This window comes from Aythya fuligula, chromosome 10 (genome assembly GCF_009819795.1).
Source record: "Aythya fuligula isolate bAytFul2 chromosome 10, bAytFul2.pri, whole genome shotgun sequence".
NCBI classification, from domain to species: Eukaryota; Metazoa; Chordata; class Aves; order Anseriformes; family Anatidae; genus Aythya; species Aythya fuligula.
This window is the reverse complement of record NC_045568.1, coordinates 2,841,151-2,859,697: the sequence shown is the minus strand read 5'-3', so window position 1 is coordinate 2,859,697 and position 18,547 is coordinate 2,841,151. Positions and strand designations below refer to the sequence as shown.

The 18,547-nt window shown below is 46.8% G+C and overlaps 1 protein-coding gene across 2 annotated transcripts in view; it reads right to left on the bottom strand.

Moving 5' to 3' along the window:
* Window positions 1–11,430, bottom strand: part of PHF2 (PHD finger protein 2) — a 96,701-nt gene extending 85,271 nt beyond the window's left edge. For both annotated transcript variants that reach the window (XM_032194133.1, XM_032194134.1), the window contains exon 1: window positions 10,877–11,430. In XM_032194133.1, the coding sequence (XP_032050024.1) occupies window positions 10,877–10,974 (98 nt within the window). In that variant the 5' untranslated portion in view covers window positions 10,975–11,430. The remainder of the gene's footprint in view (window positions 1–10,876) is intronic.
* Between the last annotated feature and the right edge of the window lie 7,117 nt (window positions 11,431–18,547).

Here is an 18,547-nt window from a genome sequence, read left to right as displayed (position 1 = left end):
AAAAATCACAACTAATGATTCACAGCACAAATATCTCACTTTTTTTCCCCACTTGTTACATCCTTTGAGTCTGCCAGACAAAAACTTTAAGGAACAATGCTCTTCCTGAGGGTAAATGTTCTGTAGTTTTTGCTAAAATAGGAAAATGCAATTAAATCCATAAGCAACTAATTAAAGACAAAAAGGCAACTATAACTGCAAGTGGTCTCACATAGCTCTAAGGGATCACATTAATAATTGCAAATACAAAATTTAAAACTATTTTTCTTTTTAAAATTATTTGGGTTTTTCCTGTCAGAATACAATCTTGCTTAACTTTAGGCCTGTCTTGACTACTTACTAGAACTAATGGATAAAACAGCTGAGTATCTTGTTAAATAGAAACCACAGTGAAAGTGACTGCCCTCACATCTGCTCAGGACTGCAAGTACAATACTAAGCCTGAACAGGAGAAGGAGGTACCCATCTTTTCCAGGGATCTGCCTGAGAAGCAGTGAGGAGAGGAACTCCACTTACTCCTGGCTGGGCATCCTTCACACATCTTCAGCCTCTTACATCAACTGAAAAAAAGCAGGAGCTCAACAAGGAGTTTTCACTCTCTGAGACCATGAGAAAATTATCTCCTCATGTGCTGGATGTAAACACCCCACACCCTCCCTGCTGGAATTCCAGCTATGGAGAGTACCCAAAAAAAAAAAAAAAAAAAAAAAAAAAAGGCAACAGAATAAATGAGGAACTGCTGCAGTATGGCTGAATCATCCTCAGTGAGCTTGGTCACCACTGTCCACCCTTCTGTGATTTTTTTCAGAAGTGGTTGAGCTATTCAGCCATTACATGGAGGATAAATCCAAATTGTATCTCCTGTTATTATGACATTTCCATCAGAAACACGGGTGCAGTGGCAATTGTTTTATAAATCCTGTGTATTAATTAGTGTATCTGGAAAGAATAGAGTGAATTTAGCCAGTCAGATTGCACTGGACTAACTATACATGTTCATAATTTAGGAAGCCTTGTTTTGAAGTATACTCACTGATTTGCAGATGATGTCAGTTAAGGCCTACAATATTTTTCATGTTTAGCACTTACATTGTTGCAAGTAAAATTACACATAATTTGCCTAACACGGTAATTAAAAGCAGGTTCATTTTCTGGAAAAAAAATAAATAGAGAACTTATGAAATTTCCTTAAAACCTTTTTGCCAATATAAACTATATGAAAGGTATTTCAATGCAATGAACAGCTAGATAATGCCCCCAGAATAGATCGTGGATGATGCCCTAAATAGATTGTGCACTCTGTTATTGTTTTCAAATAAAAATCTGGAAAGGAATTACTATTTATATCACTCGGCAAGTCTAGGATTTTCTAATATACACACACATTGCAGATAAAATGGCTACTGTCAAAAATCCAGTTGATTTCCAAGAGTTAGCTCACCTACATCACAAAAAAAAAAAAAAAAAAAATCTAGGTCTACAGGGCACCTTTATATCACACTTTTAGTATCACAAGCTTGGTTTAATATAAATGTTTTGAGGAACCAAAAGACATTTTAGATATATGGAACTTCTGATGAACAGGAAAACAAGTCAAAACAACTAGAAAGTTAGTGCCATTTAGCTAATGGAGTTCTGCTCGTTGGAATCATGCTGTAATAAAATACCACTAGTGGGGTTTTATATTTGCTGTGACAGAACTTGCATGTTTTGGAAGTCTTGTAAAATGCTGCTAATAAAGCTCCAAGCAAAAAGATCGTTTGCTTTTGAAAGTGAAAGTACACTGTCATAATGGGAGGCCAGCGACCGAGGGCCTCAGCAGTGCTCCTGCACAGAGCACGACTCCCAGCAGCTCTGCATAAGCCTGCAGTGCAGCTCTAAAGTGCAACCCAAATTCTTGGAGGCAGATCGGAGCTAGCTTTCAGCGTGGGGCAGTCGCGCAGCTCCAGGCATCAAGTATTTACTCAGAGCCCTTGTGCAATTGCACAGCTGTACAAACTGCACCTCGGCTGCAGCCCATGCTTGCTTTATTACAGGCTGTCATACACAAGACAGCTATCCAGGCCGTAAAAATACCATTAGTTTTCACTGTGGCTATGTTATCTGAGAACTGAAGCAAACACATACTATACTAACCTCCCTCCCTACCGCTTGCCCCTTCCAAGTGTGACAAGGAGCCACGTAGCACTTCTCAGTTAACCCAGTGCCTGCCTGCCACAGCTCCCCGAATGGCCCAGCCTGCCCACGGTGCTGAGCCAGCCCCGTGGTACTGGATGTGGCTGGCACGTTGGGAAAGGATGAAGGCTTCCACCTCATTGCACGGAGGCCACAGAACTGCCATCAGCCGCCTGACGTCTAGAAAGGTAGCAGAGCTGGACCTCCTGTGTTGACAAAGGGCTCTGCACCGCTATTGCTGGTGTCCCGAGGCAGGTATCTCTGGTACAAAGCCAACAAACAGTTCAGCAGCTGGGCATGAGGACTGCGCAACTGTAATAGCTCTGCTGGAATAACATGATCAGAAGAACTTAGGTGGATATGTTCACTCGTTCACTGGAAAACGTATATTGATCACAAAGAGGAAAATGTATTAAGGTGCTATTGAAAATTACGGAGTTTAGAGAGTCTTATAATTCATCTGGAACATTTTTTCTCCTCACCAATTTTTCTCCATACATAGCTACACTGCCTTGATCATTTTTTCATGACATTTTTATCTATTTCCTCCACCGCAGAGCTATTTAGCAATAAGGAAAAAGCAGCGGGTCAGTTAATCAAGGCTCACGTTGCGTGCAGAACTGATTTTTTGTTGCCTGAAAAATGGCATTGCTTTAACTGCCCCATTAAACTCCAGCACCTGCTAAGGGTGCAGTCCTGCTATAACTGAACTTAACAGGCACCTGGATGTTTGTAGGACTGCTTAACAAACACAGTCTAGCTAAAAGGTTTGGGCTGCTGAAGAGCACTCATTAATTTATACTCTTTTTCTAACACGCCTTTTTAAATTAAATGTGAATTCACAACATTTTATCCTCTTACTTGTAAACCCCTCTGAAATTACAGGAATCTTTATATACAGCACCCTTATGTGATCTATACTTACTGCCAGATACCGGTTGAACAAACAACATATTTGTAGGCCAGCTCCTATGTTACTGTCCACACCTAGTGTTACTGAAACTCGTATTTTCTAAAGCATTCTTTAATTTGAGGTCTGAGCTGACACATCAAGACTTCGATGTACAGGCCAGTTAGGCACTCGTTATACCTAAACTCTTATTTGCATAAAATGGACTAATCAGTGCTTGTCACAGCTGGACTCAAAGTGCATCTGTTAAACGCTGTTTCAAACTGAAACCTCAGGGTTTTCTAACCAGCACATTTAAATACAAGGCATCCAGGCACTGTAAACCTAGAGGTGTCTAACAGTCATGCTGAGTCCTACAGCAAAGAACTGATCAGAAAAGAAAAGGACATTCAAAGTCAGCTTTGTAGACCTAAGTGTTGTATTAACATCCTCTGAAAGACAGTTTGCTACTTAGGCAGTGCTCCAGAAGAGGACAGAAGACTTGAAAATACTTGAGTGAGGAAGCTGATGCACTTCTTGCATGCAAATCCACAGACTAGCCTGTAGTTTACCAAGAGAGTGCAGCATCAAGTGCTTTTCCTGGGGATGTCAGCATTAGCATTCCACCTTAGAAAATTAAGGGTGAACTTCAATTTAAACGTAAACTTATTGGGGAGGAGGGGAGGTTGGAAATCAATACTTTTAATTTACAGCAAAGACAAGCATTCAACACTCTAGCATATTTTCTCTGCAAGATAAAACTGCAGATAAAACTGCATTTGAAAATCTGCCATATAAATTGAGCATATTCTTTTAACAAATAGTTGTGAAGTATTCCTGCAGATGTGATTGATACTGCAAAGGCCCAAGACTCTCTGAGGTCAAATGAAATTTTGATGGCATACTAAAACTAATATATTTTCTATTCGGAATCACAGTTTCTTTCTCAGAGCACAAATGGATGTGGGAAGGTAAGACGAGCAGTCTACGTAGCCGTGCCAAAGGACCAAGAACACAACACTGACTGGCAGCACAAAAACCTACTCGCTTTACCTTCTGGCCAGACTCCCTGTACTCTGGAAGCTGCTGTTAAAAATCACCAGGGGATCACACAATTGTATGAGACAACAAACTCAGCATGAGTACTGGGACAAGTGTGCCACGCATTTCTATCTCTATGCAGTCCTGGATATTTTTTTTTAAATGCATTTAAGTATATTTTTTGAACTGACATCATTTGAACTGACAAAAGTCTCTTAAGTTCTCTGAACTGTTTTCAACTTTCAGAATAAGTAATACTATGTTACAGAAAGGAAGATTAAAGTGACATTGATTTCAGCCCGAACAGAAGAAGGCTTTTAACAGCTTTATCACAAGTTCAAAACTTTTTCATGTTCCACACTAGCAAATATATTTTTAAGTAGGTGTTTTGGTTTGTTTAGGTTATTTTCCTTCTAAAGTAAACAATTCCCACTAACTTGTCTGTATGGATAGTTTATCCAGAATAATTAGCATGCTTTATGGGCTCTATAAAAACACTTCTCAAGAACCTGTCTTTTTTTTTTTCTTTTTTCTTTTTCTTTTTTTTTTCCCTGGAATAAATCGTCCATAAGGAAACACTTCCCAGTACAGGTATTAGTATGGCTTATTCACAATAGTTGCTCTGGTCAACCTCTCAGTATAACTGAGTCTATAATGCTGACAAACTCTTCAGAAACAACTAGAAATAATTTTAAATATTAACTGTTTATTTATCGAAAAAACTTATTTACCTTGCTCTATCTAAATTCTTCATATTCAATGAAATCTTTTCTGTGCAAGGTACAATTAACGTTAGTAACTCCCTCCATTGTTATAGTACTAAGGGGAACTGCATGGTATTTTAAGGATTAACCTAATCTTTAAGATTTACCCAAATTTGGGCACAGCTAGTGATAAAGATGTACAAGAGAAGAACTAAACACTGCCATGCAAAACTAGACCTATTTAAAAAAGAGGCAATTCTGAACACTCCAGAAGGAGAATTACATCTCTACAAACACAGTGTTTTTAGTTTTGCAATATAACAGAAAAGTGCATTTCTTAATCCAGATGGAGTTCATTCTGTGCATCAAGGCACTATGATTAAAACCCATCATAATTTTATGCTGATACAGTAAGTGCATTAACAATTTCTAGTTAACTAAACCTTTTATAATTTTACTAAGACATTTACTTCAGCTATGCCTGTGGCAGAAAGTTTTAAAGTTTAAATCTACATGGAGTAGAAAAATAAATATTTAAAATACTTGTTATTCTTGTATCAAGTGATTGTACGATCCCTCCCTAAAACCACAGGTGCATGTTTTAAATACTGGTAACAAAATATCCACTGCAGAGAAAATAAATAAGTCACCTTCCTTCACCTACAGCTGTACCAAATAACCCACAACGGATTTTTAGTTGAACAAACTTGTACAAACAGACTTTCCTTGCCTTGAATATTAGGTTCTGTAAACTCCTGTAGTAGCTGAGTTTGGCTCGCTAATAAATATGACTTCTTTCTAATCATGACATCTTCCTACCATTATTATTTTGCATTCACAAACTGTCTGCAAAAATACCATAACTGCTTTCAACTGCAGCAAAGGTGCACAGGAGAAGAGGGTGCCCCTAAAACGGGTGGCTCCTAAACCACGTGCAACTTCACAGATTATGAGCAACATCATCACTGAGATGTAGACAAGAAGGTGCCGTTCACAACACAGAGGCAGAACATGCTTTTGCCAAACCATGCCCCTGAGCTGGTAAACTATCTTCTCCCACCCCACCTAAAGCAAGCCTGCACAGTACGTGGCCTGGAAGACACGTGTAGCTCGCAGCACTGCCTGCACAAAGCAATTTGGCTGGCCAGGCCTGCAGAAGACATAGCAGAGGAGCTGCTTGGGAACCTGCCGATTCTCAGCTTCTTTGTCAACCAGCACGTGCTACAACTCCCTCCTTCTCCTCTCTTTGCCTTCCCCAGGCCCAAAGAGCCACCTCCCACACCAGCTTTACAGCTGGGGGAACCTCTGACGCTCCGCTGTTGCTCGTACCCACGGTCCTGCTGCTGGATAACACGCAGGATGACTCCTGGCACTCCTCACCAGGCAGGGAACCCAGGAAGTGGGGCCGGAACATACGTGCATTATGGCAAAGATGCAGGAGCTAGGAAAGCGTGGAGCACCCAGGCTGGCCGTTTACAAGAAAGCAAAGGATTAGAAGCAATTGGGGTGTAGGGATTTCACTAGACCAAACATCCACATCAGACGGCATACATCACATATAGCACCAAATGACCACACAAAATCATGTGTAATATCTGCACTATACAAGTTTTATCCTGTGCCAAATATGGGGAAAAGAGCTTGCACGCTGAAGTTATGCTGAGTTGCCTGGTCAGAGGTGGGTTCTGTGCACTATGAAAGCCACAGCTGCCATCCAATTTTCAGGGGTATTTCAGGAGATACCAGACAACACTTTGGAGGTCATAGCAGGAGGATGCAGAGGACAGCAAACACAGGAGCTGGGATTACTGAAGCTAGTATATGGTCAGCTCCACAAAGACAAGTCTGAGTCTTGAATGGTTTATCTGCCCATTTGAGTCCAACACCTTATTCGAGACTTTCAGGTAGTCCCCAGCAATATCCCTAGTGAGAATGGACTGTGCAGACTCAGTGATTAGAGTCACTGGAGACCACTGTAATCCTGTAAATACAGGCCATAAGACTGCATTTGACCTAAGTGATGTCTTCAGTAGATTTCCACTCATCATTCTCACAGAGGATGACAAGTCCATGACCACTGCAACAGGAAAACCCGTGAGTGCTGTGCTACAGAAACGTTCTGCCAGCTTAACTAACCACAGGGGAGGAAAAGTAACAGCAGGGACAAGCGTGATTCCTTGGGAATCCAAGAGTAAGTATTTCAAAGTGTCCCAACCCCATGCATTTCTTTGGCAAAGAATGTACAGTCTTCATGAGCGGAGGAGTCTGACAACCCTGCTGTCTGCTGTGGGATTTTTTTTCCTTTTGCCTATAAGATCATCTCCATTCTAGCCGGAGCTTGGAGCTGCTCGTCTCAAGCTGCTCAGGCACATAGAAAGCACAGAAACGATTGAAACTCAATCTAATGAGAAGTCACAAACAGCACTCTGTGAACATACCAGTGGCTCCTTCGTTCAATCCACTTCATAAACAGCATCTAAGGGTCTCTGATGATGGGTAACATATGGAGTCATAACAAAGGGCCTCTGAAGGCATTCACAGGAAAGGAACGGAGCCAATGATGAAAAAGTCTTTCCTCTTTCTCTTTATAGATCACCACCACCACATGGGCAAGATTACCAGTGACGACTGATGCACAGAATTAACAGGGATGCCTAAACTTTGTCTCTCACAGGAAACCTATCAGCCATCTATATCAATTCAGCAGTGTATTCTAACGCAGTAACTTCACTACGTACAGGCCCAAACCAGAATGATGACAGGCAGCCAGGAAACAGAGGAGTGCTCTGAGGTACAGCCTTCCCCTGCCACACAAAAGTTTAGATATGACAATGAGCAACCACGTAGAAGCCTCTCAGAGTTAAGGAATTAATTCTAAAGATCAAACACTGCTTCACAAGAGAAATCCTCACTAATAAAAATTTCCCTGATGAGTGAAATCTGAAAGCCCCTGAGAACCCTGGCTCCCTCCCTCTGGCACTTGTTTGAGGAAACATCACAGAGCAGTGATTTCCAAACTGTAGTAAACGGCACATCAGCAAACTGCTGAGTACACTGTGGTGGTCTGGAAAGCGCTCATCCGTCACGTGGTGGTGGTTCCATCTCCCTGTTTCCAACTTCTAATTGCATTAAACAAGTTTCTAATTGCATTAAACAAGTTTAACTCACATTTAGTACTTCTAATTTACCCTCAAAACCACTGAAGTTGCCACAGAGATGCTACCCACCATTAGATTGCAGGGAGACAGTGACTGCTGTGTAACTGAAACTGTGAAAAATATTTCTTTAAATATTTGGAAACTAGGGCCAGAAAGGAAGCAGGAAAACACCTTATCTTTTTCCACAAAACCAAAATAGGAATGACATTTGTTTTCTGAATTGCACACTGTGTGCCATGTTAAAGAGACAAGCATGATTACAGAATTAAAAAGTTGGGCAAGCCTCCTTGTGCAGCTTTGCACACTTGCTTATTTTTGGTTGCAGTAGAGTATCCACATAAACATTAACACTGTCAGTGCTTTGTGAGACTAGGAGACAGACAGGACAATTCTACATGACTAAATCCTGATTTACATTTTTCATTGTTGAATTTGTTCATGTAATACCAAGCAAATCAAATAGGCACATATACAAGGGGTTTCCTACTTCATCAGTCAACATACTTCTCCAATACAACCATGAGGTTTCCCCTTGAACAGAAGTCTCCTCCTTCTCAGTTTTGTTTACATTAAAATACATCTCTGGATGCTACCTTGTGGCTAAGCAAAAAGCATACGCACCCTGTTTTTAAGGCAGTGTGATGGATTTATGACCCCACTCTCCCTTTATAAATGAACCACCTTTCCTTGTGCATGTGGAAGATGGTCACCGAGCTGCTCACAGAACGATCATCGTCTTGCTCAGTTACAGCTGATCGCTTTTCATCAGTTTTAATCAACATTACCCACTGTATCGAGGCAGCTTAACTCCTTGTCTTGCTTAGGTTTTTCAGGAATCCATGAAGTGTGAAAGTCTTCATTTTTATCAAGTACTTTAGTGTCCCGAGTCTCAAGCACACACCTACTGAAGTTCCTCTTCAGCCTCTCAGTCAGTTCCACCTGTACCTCAGTGTTAGCACAGGCCGGCGCGCATTGTTCGAGCCTGATGTCCAGAACCACAAACGCAGAGCACCCCACTGCCAACACGGGCACGGAACTGCACATTTCCCTATTTCACTTCACGTTTACAAACAGCTTTTTAACCCACTGGTGGCACACCATCCCGAGGGCCACCTCTAGGTTTCTTTACCAGCTCCTCTGCGCACGGGGCCAGTTCCCAGGACGCCGCACTTGACACGGGGCCTGCTCGGCTGCCCGTGACCGCGGTCAGTGCCCCCTGCCCCAGGCACGTACCCAACACCTCTAATTTAACACCATTTCACCTCACCGGCCACCACCCGCGCCCAGCGCTCGCCCTGTGACAGGCTGCATTTTAATTTTGACCGTGACTCTGACTCTCCCCGCCCCGCCACCCGGCTCCTCAGCCCCTCTGCCGACTTCCCCATTGCTCTCAGAGCGGAAGGAAAAGAGAATAAAAATTAAAAAAAAAAAAAAAAAAGGAAAGAAAGAAAAAAGCGAAACGCTCCCGAAGTTCAGTTTCGCGGCGTTAACTCGCGCGCGCTCGCTCTGCCATTGTCTCCCGCACAAAAGCCCGCCTGCGCCTGCTTTCCATGACAATGCTTCAGGGGAGAGCCGGGGCGAGAGCCCCAGCCCGCCTTTGTCCGCCCCAAACGAGCCCCCTCGGAGGGGCTGCAGCCCTCGGCGGCGGCCGGTGGGGCGGCCGGGGCCGGTCACAGGCGGGCGCCCATTGTCCGGGGGCCGCCGGGGCTCGGCGCCACACGGCGGCGGAGGGACCGGGGGGGGGAACGACCGGGGGAGGGGGGACCGGGGGGACCCTGCTCGTCCCCGCCGAGGCGGGGGCGCCCTGCCCGGCCCTGCCCGGCCCTGCCCGGCCGAGGGGCGGGCTCTGTGCCGCCGGGGTCTTCCCCGCCCGGCCGCGCCCCGCCTCGGGGCCGTCGCTCCCCGGTTGCGGAGGGGCTTCCCCCCTCGGCGCGGCGGAGCCAGCGTGGCCGCGCTTCCCCTCCGCCAGGGCGCGTGTGGAGCCCGGCCCTCAGCGGCGGCGGCGCCGCGTCCCCCCCGTGCACACACACACACAGACACACACACACACACACACACACATTTATACACATAATACACACACACACACACATTTATACACATAATACACACACACACACACATATATACACATAATACACACACATACGCGCACACACACACACACGCCTCCCTTTCCTCAGCCCTCGCCCTGCCCCGCCGCCGCCCGGCTCGCCCCGCCAAGGGTTAAGGCGAGAGGCCGGCGCGGCGATGGCAGCAGCCCTGTCAGAAACACCCGGTGGGTGCCGCGGGGTGGCGAGGAGAGAGAGAAACAATAAAATAAATTTAAAAATAAATAAATAAATTTAATAAATAAATAGATAAATAAATAAAAAGAGAGAAACCCCGCGCGGGGGCCCTGGGCTCCGTGCGGCCGAGCCCGCTGTCAGGGCGGCCGAGCCCCGGGACGCGCCGCCGCCGCCGAGCCGCTCCCGCGGGCGGCCGGGGGGAGCCGCGGGGCCCCGCTGAGCTCCGGGCCCCGCAGCAGCGGCCCCCGCGGCGGGGCGAGCGCGGCCCCCGCTCGGCGGCTGCCCGCCCCGGGGAAAGCACAATAGCCCCCCCACCCCAGTGACACCGGAGCCCCGGGGAGAAAGGGGGGGGGGGGGGGGGGGGCTTTGTGAGGAGAATTGAGCGAAATTTACAAAACAAAACAAAAAAAAAATACAACAGAGGGAGAGAGAGAGACGGGGGCAGAGTGGCTCCTCCTCCTCCTCTCCAAAAAGGCCTGTTGGAAAACTGCACACGGCAGCGGCTCCAACGGCACCGTCTCCCTCGCTCTGCCCTGGAGAGAGAAAAGGAGGCGAAAGGCACCGAGCGAGAGGGGGGGATCGCGGCGAAAGGGGGGAAAAGGCCCGATCTCTTTGTGTTACCTGCCGTGAAACCAGTCCTTGCAGGCATCGCATTCAATCATGAAGCGGGTTACGTCGTAGGGCAGCCTACAGATGCAATAGACGGGCACCGTCGCCATGTTAGCTCCCTTCAAAACAACGCTGGACTCCCAGACAAGCGAGCGGGGCTCGCTGCGGCTCCTGCCGCTAGGTAGCTTTTGCTGCTTCTCCTTCCAAAATGCCAGCAAATTTGCAATGTCGAGAGACGGAGCGGGGAGAGGGGGGGGGGGGGGGGGGGGAAGGGGGAAGAAAAGAAGGGGGGGGGGGAAAAATCAGATAATGCAATTACGGCTCCTCAAGGGCGAGCGAGCAATGTCAGAAAAATAATAAAGGGCTTCGCAAAGTTTGGCTGCATGGTTCCTCCGGCTCCGCGAGCGCCGACCGACCGGACTGGGGCTTTTTTGTTGTTGTTGTTGTTAAATGATTATTATTCAAAATGTTTGGCGAAATGCATTATATTGCATGCCCCCTGGTGACAGTACAGTACCGAGGCTTTTCATAAACACTCCGAAATGTAGCCCTTTCCTTGTAATGTCCTTACGTCAGCTTGCAACATTGCAATATTTCCTCTGCTGGGGCTGGGGCGGGCGGCGGCGGGGGAGGCGAGGCGAGGCGAGGCGAGGCCAGGCGGCAGCTCCGCTCCGCTCCGCTCCGCGCCGGGTGAGTTCGGGGGGCTCCCGGGGCCCGAGGGGGGTCGCCTTGTGCCTGGGGCAATCCCCGGTGCGGTGCCCCGGGAGGGACTTTCTAAAGTGGCCCGGGAACGGCGGGGGGTGCCCAGGGATGGGGGCAGGAGGGAGAGACCCCCCCGCCCGGTGCCCCCCAGCACCCCCCCGGTGCCCCCCGTCCTGCAGCCGGGCTCGGACGCCCCCGCCCAAGGGCAGCTCTCGCTCCGCGGCCAGGTGCGGAGCATCCGCGCTTCCAAGCGGTTCGCAGCCGCCGTGCTGCCCCCTCGGCTGACAGGACACCCCGCTGGGTAGTGCCCTGAGGGTGGTTAGGGGCCTCTGGGCACAAGCTGCACGTGTGTTGATTTATATTAAAAAAAGAAAAATATATATATAAATGGTCTGCTAGTTGTTTGGAGTTATTGCAGTGCGTGTGAAGGTACCTGCCTCTGCGTGTGCTGGTCCGGTCACCACTAGCCACGGAGCAAGCAGGGCTGCTACAGCAGAGGTGAAAATAAACACCCCGTGCCTGCAAAGCACCGACCCAAAGCCGGCAGGTATGGGCTCCGTGCTCTGAGGTGCCCCTTGGACACCCCTGCATAGCCCCAGACTACAACTGCCCACAGACACCAGCTGCCTCATGGACAGAGAGCAGTAAACAGGAGGGCAAAGGCAAAATTTGAACCCAGATTGAGAATGCAGGACCTCAATTTCCCCCAACACCTAGGCTCCAAACAGCTGTTGGGGTGGTTAAAATAGTCACACTTTGGGATGTTTGCTGGGATGTACGCCCTGAGTGTGTTTGATAGCCACTGGCACACTTCTCATAGATGTGCGAAAACTTCATAAAATAGTCACAAAGAGTCCCACCTGACGTGTGATTGCCAGTTACAATTGATTTGGTGTCTTGAATCCATCTCATTTGAGGGACGGGAGGATATATCTATTTGCTAATAGATAAAAAATAAAATAAAAAATGGACACCTTTCTGTTTTTTCAGCAGTCTGCAAAAATCATCAGAAATCACCTGTAGTAGACAAGGGGAATTCAAGGGCCCAAATAACTTGAGCTCTTTTTTTTTTTTTTTTTTTTTTTTTCCCCTTGCAGAGATAAGGCCATTGTCGGCACAGGCAGAACCTGTCTAGGCCAATTGAAGAGACACCGTCAAAATTACTTGCCTTGCCCATCAAATTTACATGCCACAGCAATGACTTTCAGTCAGTGTTCATGCAGAGCTACATTGAACTAGTGTCAGAAATTACATTCCTGGGTCTACCATGAATGTTTACAAGTGAAACCGAATTTCTAGCATAGCTCAAGGTGTGGTAACGCAGGGCTAAGTTTATAGGCCTACATTTTACATCATGACTCAGTTGTTTTGAACGACATTTTGAGGCACACAAAGGGGCCTATTTTCCTCATTATGCCGAGTGGTATAAGGATCTTGTCCTCTAAAAATCAGACCCCTTTTAACTTTGAATTGATTTATCATGATTTTAGTTGCTTGGGGTTTCAACCAAAAAAGAAGAGCGAGTCTAGGGAGTTACACAGGATGAGGAGACAAGGCCCAGAAAACCATCACAAGAGCTACGCGGGCTTTTATAGGATCCCCTCTTCGCCACCTGAACATGCCAACCACATCCATCAGAACCTCTCAGTTTTGCAGGAAAGGTTTAGGTAGAACTTCTGTTGATTTTGATAACCTTTTGTATTATGGGACAGTCAAGCAAAAATTGTTTTCTTGCCTCCGCACACTAGAAAGGCATGCAACTGCAACCTGGAGTGCCTTGTTCCTGCTTTATGAGCTACCAAACCCATGTGTTCTGTGAAAAATCACATCCTCGTTGCCTTTCTTCAAGTTCCACAAGCATCTCCATGAAAGCAGTCCTATTTCCAAAGTACCGCCTGAGATTCTAGCATCAGCACGTCTCCACTACAGCCACTGGGGAAAGAAACCCTCCTAAAACTGCGGGGATTTTGGTGGCCACAACAAAGGGTGGCTGGGCTGCACAAGAGTGTAGCCAGACGCTGCTCCACAGACACGGTCTGAGCAGTGTGAGGCTGCTCCACTGTCCCTTGCTGCTCTCCGCTCCAGCAGCAGAGCGGCGCCACCAGCACAAGTGTTTGTGTGAAGTTGGTGTGGTTGTCTGACGGCGTGCGGGAGGCTGCTGGAGCTGACACTGCCAAAACTGCATGGAAACAAGTTAGGGGAGTCGGATGCTCTGTTCTGGCAACTCAGACGTTGTACAATTCATTTTGCCAGGGATTAGCATATAAAGAAACTAATTGGTAAGGTTGTCCCATTGTTCTGAGTTTTTCTGTAGACCCAGTAGCTGTGCAAGGACAGTGCTTGGCTGGTCTCATGCAGGGAGGAGCGAGTTGTGGAGTGATGCTGAGATGCCTTAACCTAACATAATTTGATCACTGAGTTAACATGTTTGAAATTCTGAAGCAAGTTTTTAATAAATATTTTTAAAATGGTAGGAAAACAACAACAGCAACAACTACCCAGCAGCATAAGCCCAAACAGCTGCCTGGAAAACACCCGCATGGTGACAGCGGACTCTGCGGACAGGATGCTCACAGCAGCCTAGCTGTAGGCCGAGCTCACACAGCGCTAGGAGCCGTGGGGCTACCACGCACAGAGATCTGCTGCCATCTTTGAGCTTCTGGAAGGGGATGAGATTTTTCTGGAGTATTCAGGTGATCCTGGAGCACAAGGCTCACCAGCTGTGACATTCTGAATTACCTGGGCACTTCTGAGGAGCCTCCATCTGCTCTTTGATTACAACCAGTAAACACTCACAATACTCAGCTCTCAGGTCCCTGGCCTGGTAAGGCACACAGAAAAGGCTCTGACTTGATCACCAGCACAGAGGGAAGTTCTTTATTACCATTACCATTTTTTGAGCTTTCCAGTTTTTCCTCATTATCATTTTGTACTTCCTATAGATTTCCTCTACAGTGGTACATACAAGGTCCTTCCCTGTAGCTTTCGACACATTGTCCCTGGAGTTATTTCACTGCTAGTGTAAAGAAGAAAACCACATTAACTTTTTTCCCCTTCAACTATATCTGCTCATTAAGTAAATGTTTACGAAGAAGATATCTATGAAACCAACCTTGAAACAACAGGGATCACTGAGCTTCAGCAAGAGAGGAACTAGTTGGTGACAGTGTACGTCCCTTCCAGTTTTCCTCATCTGATACCAGATCTCCTTATTACATTAATTGGTTAGATCTCAAGAAACACTAAGAAACTTCTAAAAACATACAGCTGAGTTAAGATTCTGAACAGAGAACTTACACACACTGTCTCCTGTGATTGTTCAGCCCTGCCATGAGCAGAAGTGGAGGCCAAGTGAGATAACAGTGGGACCCAACCTGCAGGTCTAGCACGGGCACAAGCGGTCATGCAGCACACAAAGTGCCAGGGCTGTCCTGCGGGGAACTTTACAGTAAATACACAGAGGCAGCAGTTCAAATGCTGTAATAAAACACCCAAGTAAACCCAAATTCCAAACCAGGGGGAATAATGAGATATGCCGTTTGAAGCAAGGCAGTCAAGAATGTAAACAGCATCTGTAATTTAAAAATCATTGAAATTGTAACAGGAGACTAGGTTAAAAGGGCCTTTCATGTAGCAAATTAGCTTAAAGATCTAGTTAAAGAATTTATTTCGTATTCATAACAGTTAACGTAAATTGCATTATCAGTCCATACATGTACCTTTCGACTCACTTTGCCTCCTATTTCAGCACACAAGCTCATGTTACACCGAACCTTGACACAAGGAAGCTACTTCATTGGGCATCAGCATTGTACTGACAATAAAACTGTGTCTTCAGCATGGCTTACCAGAATCTGCAGGATTCATAAAACCTGAACTTTGACCACCATCTCAGATGTCAATAAAAACTTACCAGCTTTTTTTGTACAAGGTTTTAAGATTTCAAATGCATTGTTTGGAGGAAAAGATTCTAATAACTCAGAAAATCACCAGTAGTCCTCCCTCCCACCCCCCACCCTTCCTGGTATTCCTGTGCCACTGCTGCAGCGTGGGGAGCCCCAGAGAGGGCAGTGGGATCGAAGAGCAACCATCTGCCTTGCAGCATCACCCTGACCACGTCCTGCAGCCTTTCAGGTGTGCTGGCAGATGTGCTTGTTGAAGTATATACATTTATTAGCCAAAGCCTCCTGCAATTTAATGAACATTGGGTACAGAAATATTTTTGAGGTGTTTATTGTCTGTGTTTTACAGCAGGGCATAAAGTAGTGGAATGGCTGTCACATTTTACTGAGCTCAGTGACAGAAGCAAACATTTAATTCAGCAATATAAATACTTCCATTAAACATAGTCCTCACGTTTAGAGCCCAGGTGGCAAGAAGCATCACACCAGCTATGCCTTTTCTCTCACCACACACATTACATGTGCAATACTTCATCAAACTTAATTTTCAGGAGGATAGCTTAAATACGAAAAAATAAAATAAACATCAAAGAAGCACACCATCCCCGCTTGAGCTGTGGCAAGAGCAAGGGGAGGACAGTAAGCGAGGGCTGAGTCTCAGAGCAGCCTCCCGGGTCAACCTACCACCTCTCCATCATTGGTTGTGGACTTTGCCAATTCCCACAGGCCACATCCTCCAACATGCAAAGCACCCAGTCATGTAGTGTTATGTCGACCTGCTTTAACTCATCAGAAACACTTGTGTAAGTGAGACAGGCGGCTGGTGAAGGGGTTGGGCTGGGAGGCCCCAGCGCAGGGGCTTCACCGCCCACCCTCCTGCTCCAGCCTTTGCTCTGTAACCCCTCACACACGGCCTGAGAAGCAGCCTGGCTCCTCACAGACAGGACAGCAAACCCAAGCAGCGACCCAGCTCCTCGCCTGGACAAGTGGGAAGCTGTGCTGGCGTGAGCCAGAGGAGAAGCCAAACCTCCACACACCTCGCAGCTGAGGGGCCTGCAGCTTGCAGAGCCTCACTGCGAGGACCGCACGTCCACTCCACTTCGAGCCAGCTGCTCCTGGGCCACAGTCTGTGAGCTGGGCAACACATCTCCCAGCATGTTCGTTGGGCTGTGGTCACATTTTGCCCAGTGTCCAAGTTCCACACACCCTGGAAGGCCCCTAGTGCTCAGGAAGCGTTGTGGCGGAGGCTGCGGTGCGGGAGGCAGGCACGGCCCAGCACGGTTGTGCTCGGCAGCCCTCTGCAGGCACCGCGGGTGAGCAAAGCAGTGGGAGCTCAGGCACTCGTTTGCGCTCACAAACAAAAGCCTGAGGCTTGGTACTCCTGCACATCCCTCCCCTCTTCCATGCGCCCCGCAGTCATTGCCTCTTTCATATGTCCTGGTTAAATTGGGTTTCTACTCTCTAAGGAAACAGCCAATTTATACAGGCAGTACGGAGCAGCTGTATTTGCCAGTCTGGATTTACAATACCTCCCCTGGCAAATCGTCATAATCTCAGCTACAAGTGTGATTCAGCTGGCACACCACGAGCAGGGCAGCAGCATTCCCACAGGCAGCAGGAGCTGCTGAAGAGGAGTCAGAGTTGCCACCTACAGCACCAGCCAGTAGGCTTCCCTCACGACTCATCTGCTGGATGAAAGCAGCAGCAATCTGTCCCGCTCCCTCCCTGAAAAGGCCTTGCTTCACCCAGTGCTTAGTACATCAAAGCACCCAAAGCATCCACGAGCCCCCAGGAAAAGCAGCCCAAATACATCAGTGCAGACACAAAGCTAAAGTCAGAGCAGAGTCCACAGCCACTGATGCAAATAAGAATGAAAATACAAAAAGAAAGGGAAAAATATGTTTTTGTTTTTGTTTTTTTTTATTATTATTATTATTATTTTTAATCCTTTGTTGCTCTTACGGTTGGTTCTTGGAGCAATGGGCTGCATGGACAGACTGCTTGTCACTGTCACCAGAGGACTGCAGGAGTCACCAGCAAGAGTTGAGGTCTGAGGCGCACCAAGCAGAAAAACCATCAGAAGAGGTTCAGTTGCAATCTCTAGAAATCAGTACTTGGTTGCCAACTCTTCTGGGAAAAGCCACATTCTGGAGGGATAATGCCCCACCTCACCCCCAGGTCACCCTCAGGGGCAGCAGAAACTCCTCAGGGCCAGCAGCAACCTCCTTCACCCAGCTGCAGCTCTGCCCAGCACACGAAGGCTGCAGGGCCAGGCTGCGGCTTCCAGAAGTGCTTTGTAAAAGTGATTTCAGCCAGGGTTACTCGAGTAACGTGGCCACTGAGGAGCCTCATGCAAAATGTTTTTATAAACATTTAAACCATTTGTAAACAAGATTTCATAACTTGGCAGTCGTACTCGTATTTTGTTATTTTCACCCAAAGCATGCTGCTGTGCTGAGAGCTGCCTTCTGCCTCCATCCATTACGATATCAGAGTCCAAGGGGGAAGTTGCAATGAAGACTTGATGCTTCTCCTGCATTTCTGCATTTTATTTTGTAATTTCTTACTTGTGCTTACAAGGGTCACTTGAGGCTGTTTCATCCAGAAAGGTGGATGTATCCTGATCAGGAGGCACACTACAGGGCACTACACTTTGTCACAAGTGCTGTAACTGCACCACTACGAAACTGAAACAAGCTGATAGGCAACAGGAATCTGCAGCACTCCTGCTACTCTGTAGCACCTACCCCAACTTTTACTTTATATTTTCAGGGTTCCCTCGTGTTTTTTTTTTTTTTTTTTTTTTTTTTTTTCCTTTATATTGTCAAACTCATTCCCTCATGTTTTTTGTTTATATTGTCAAATTCATCTGCGTAGCTACGTGAGGACAGATGTGACTACAGCCAGGAACCAGGCCCACCCTTCACCACAAAGCACACCTAGGCTTAAACACCAAACCAACAATTCATTACAACCCCAAAAAACATTCAAAACTGCACCTTCTCCTGCCTGAGCAACCAAATCCCTCCTGGCACTGACATCCCTCACTTGCATATTAAATGCTCACCCCCTGCCAACC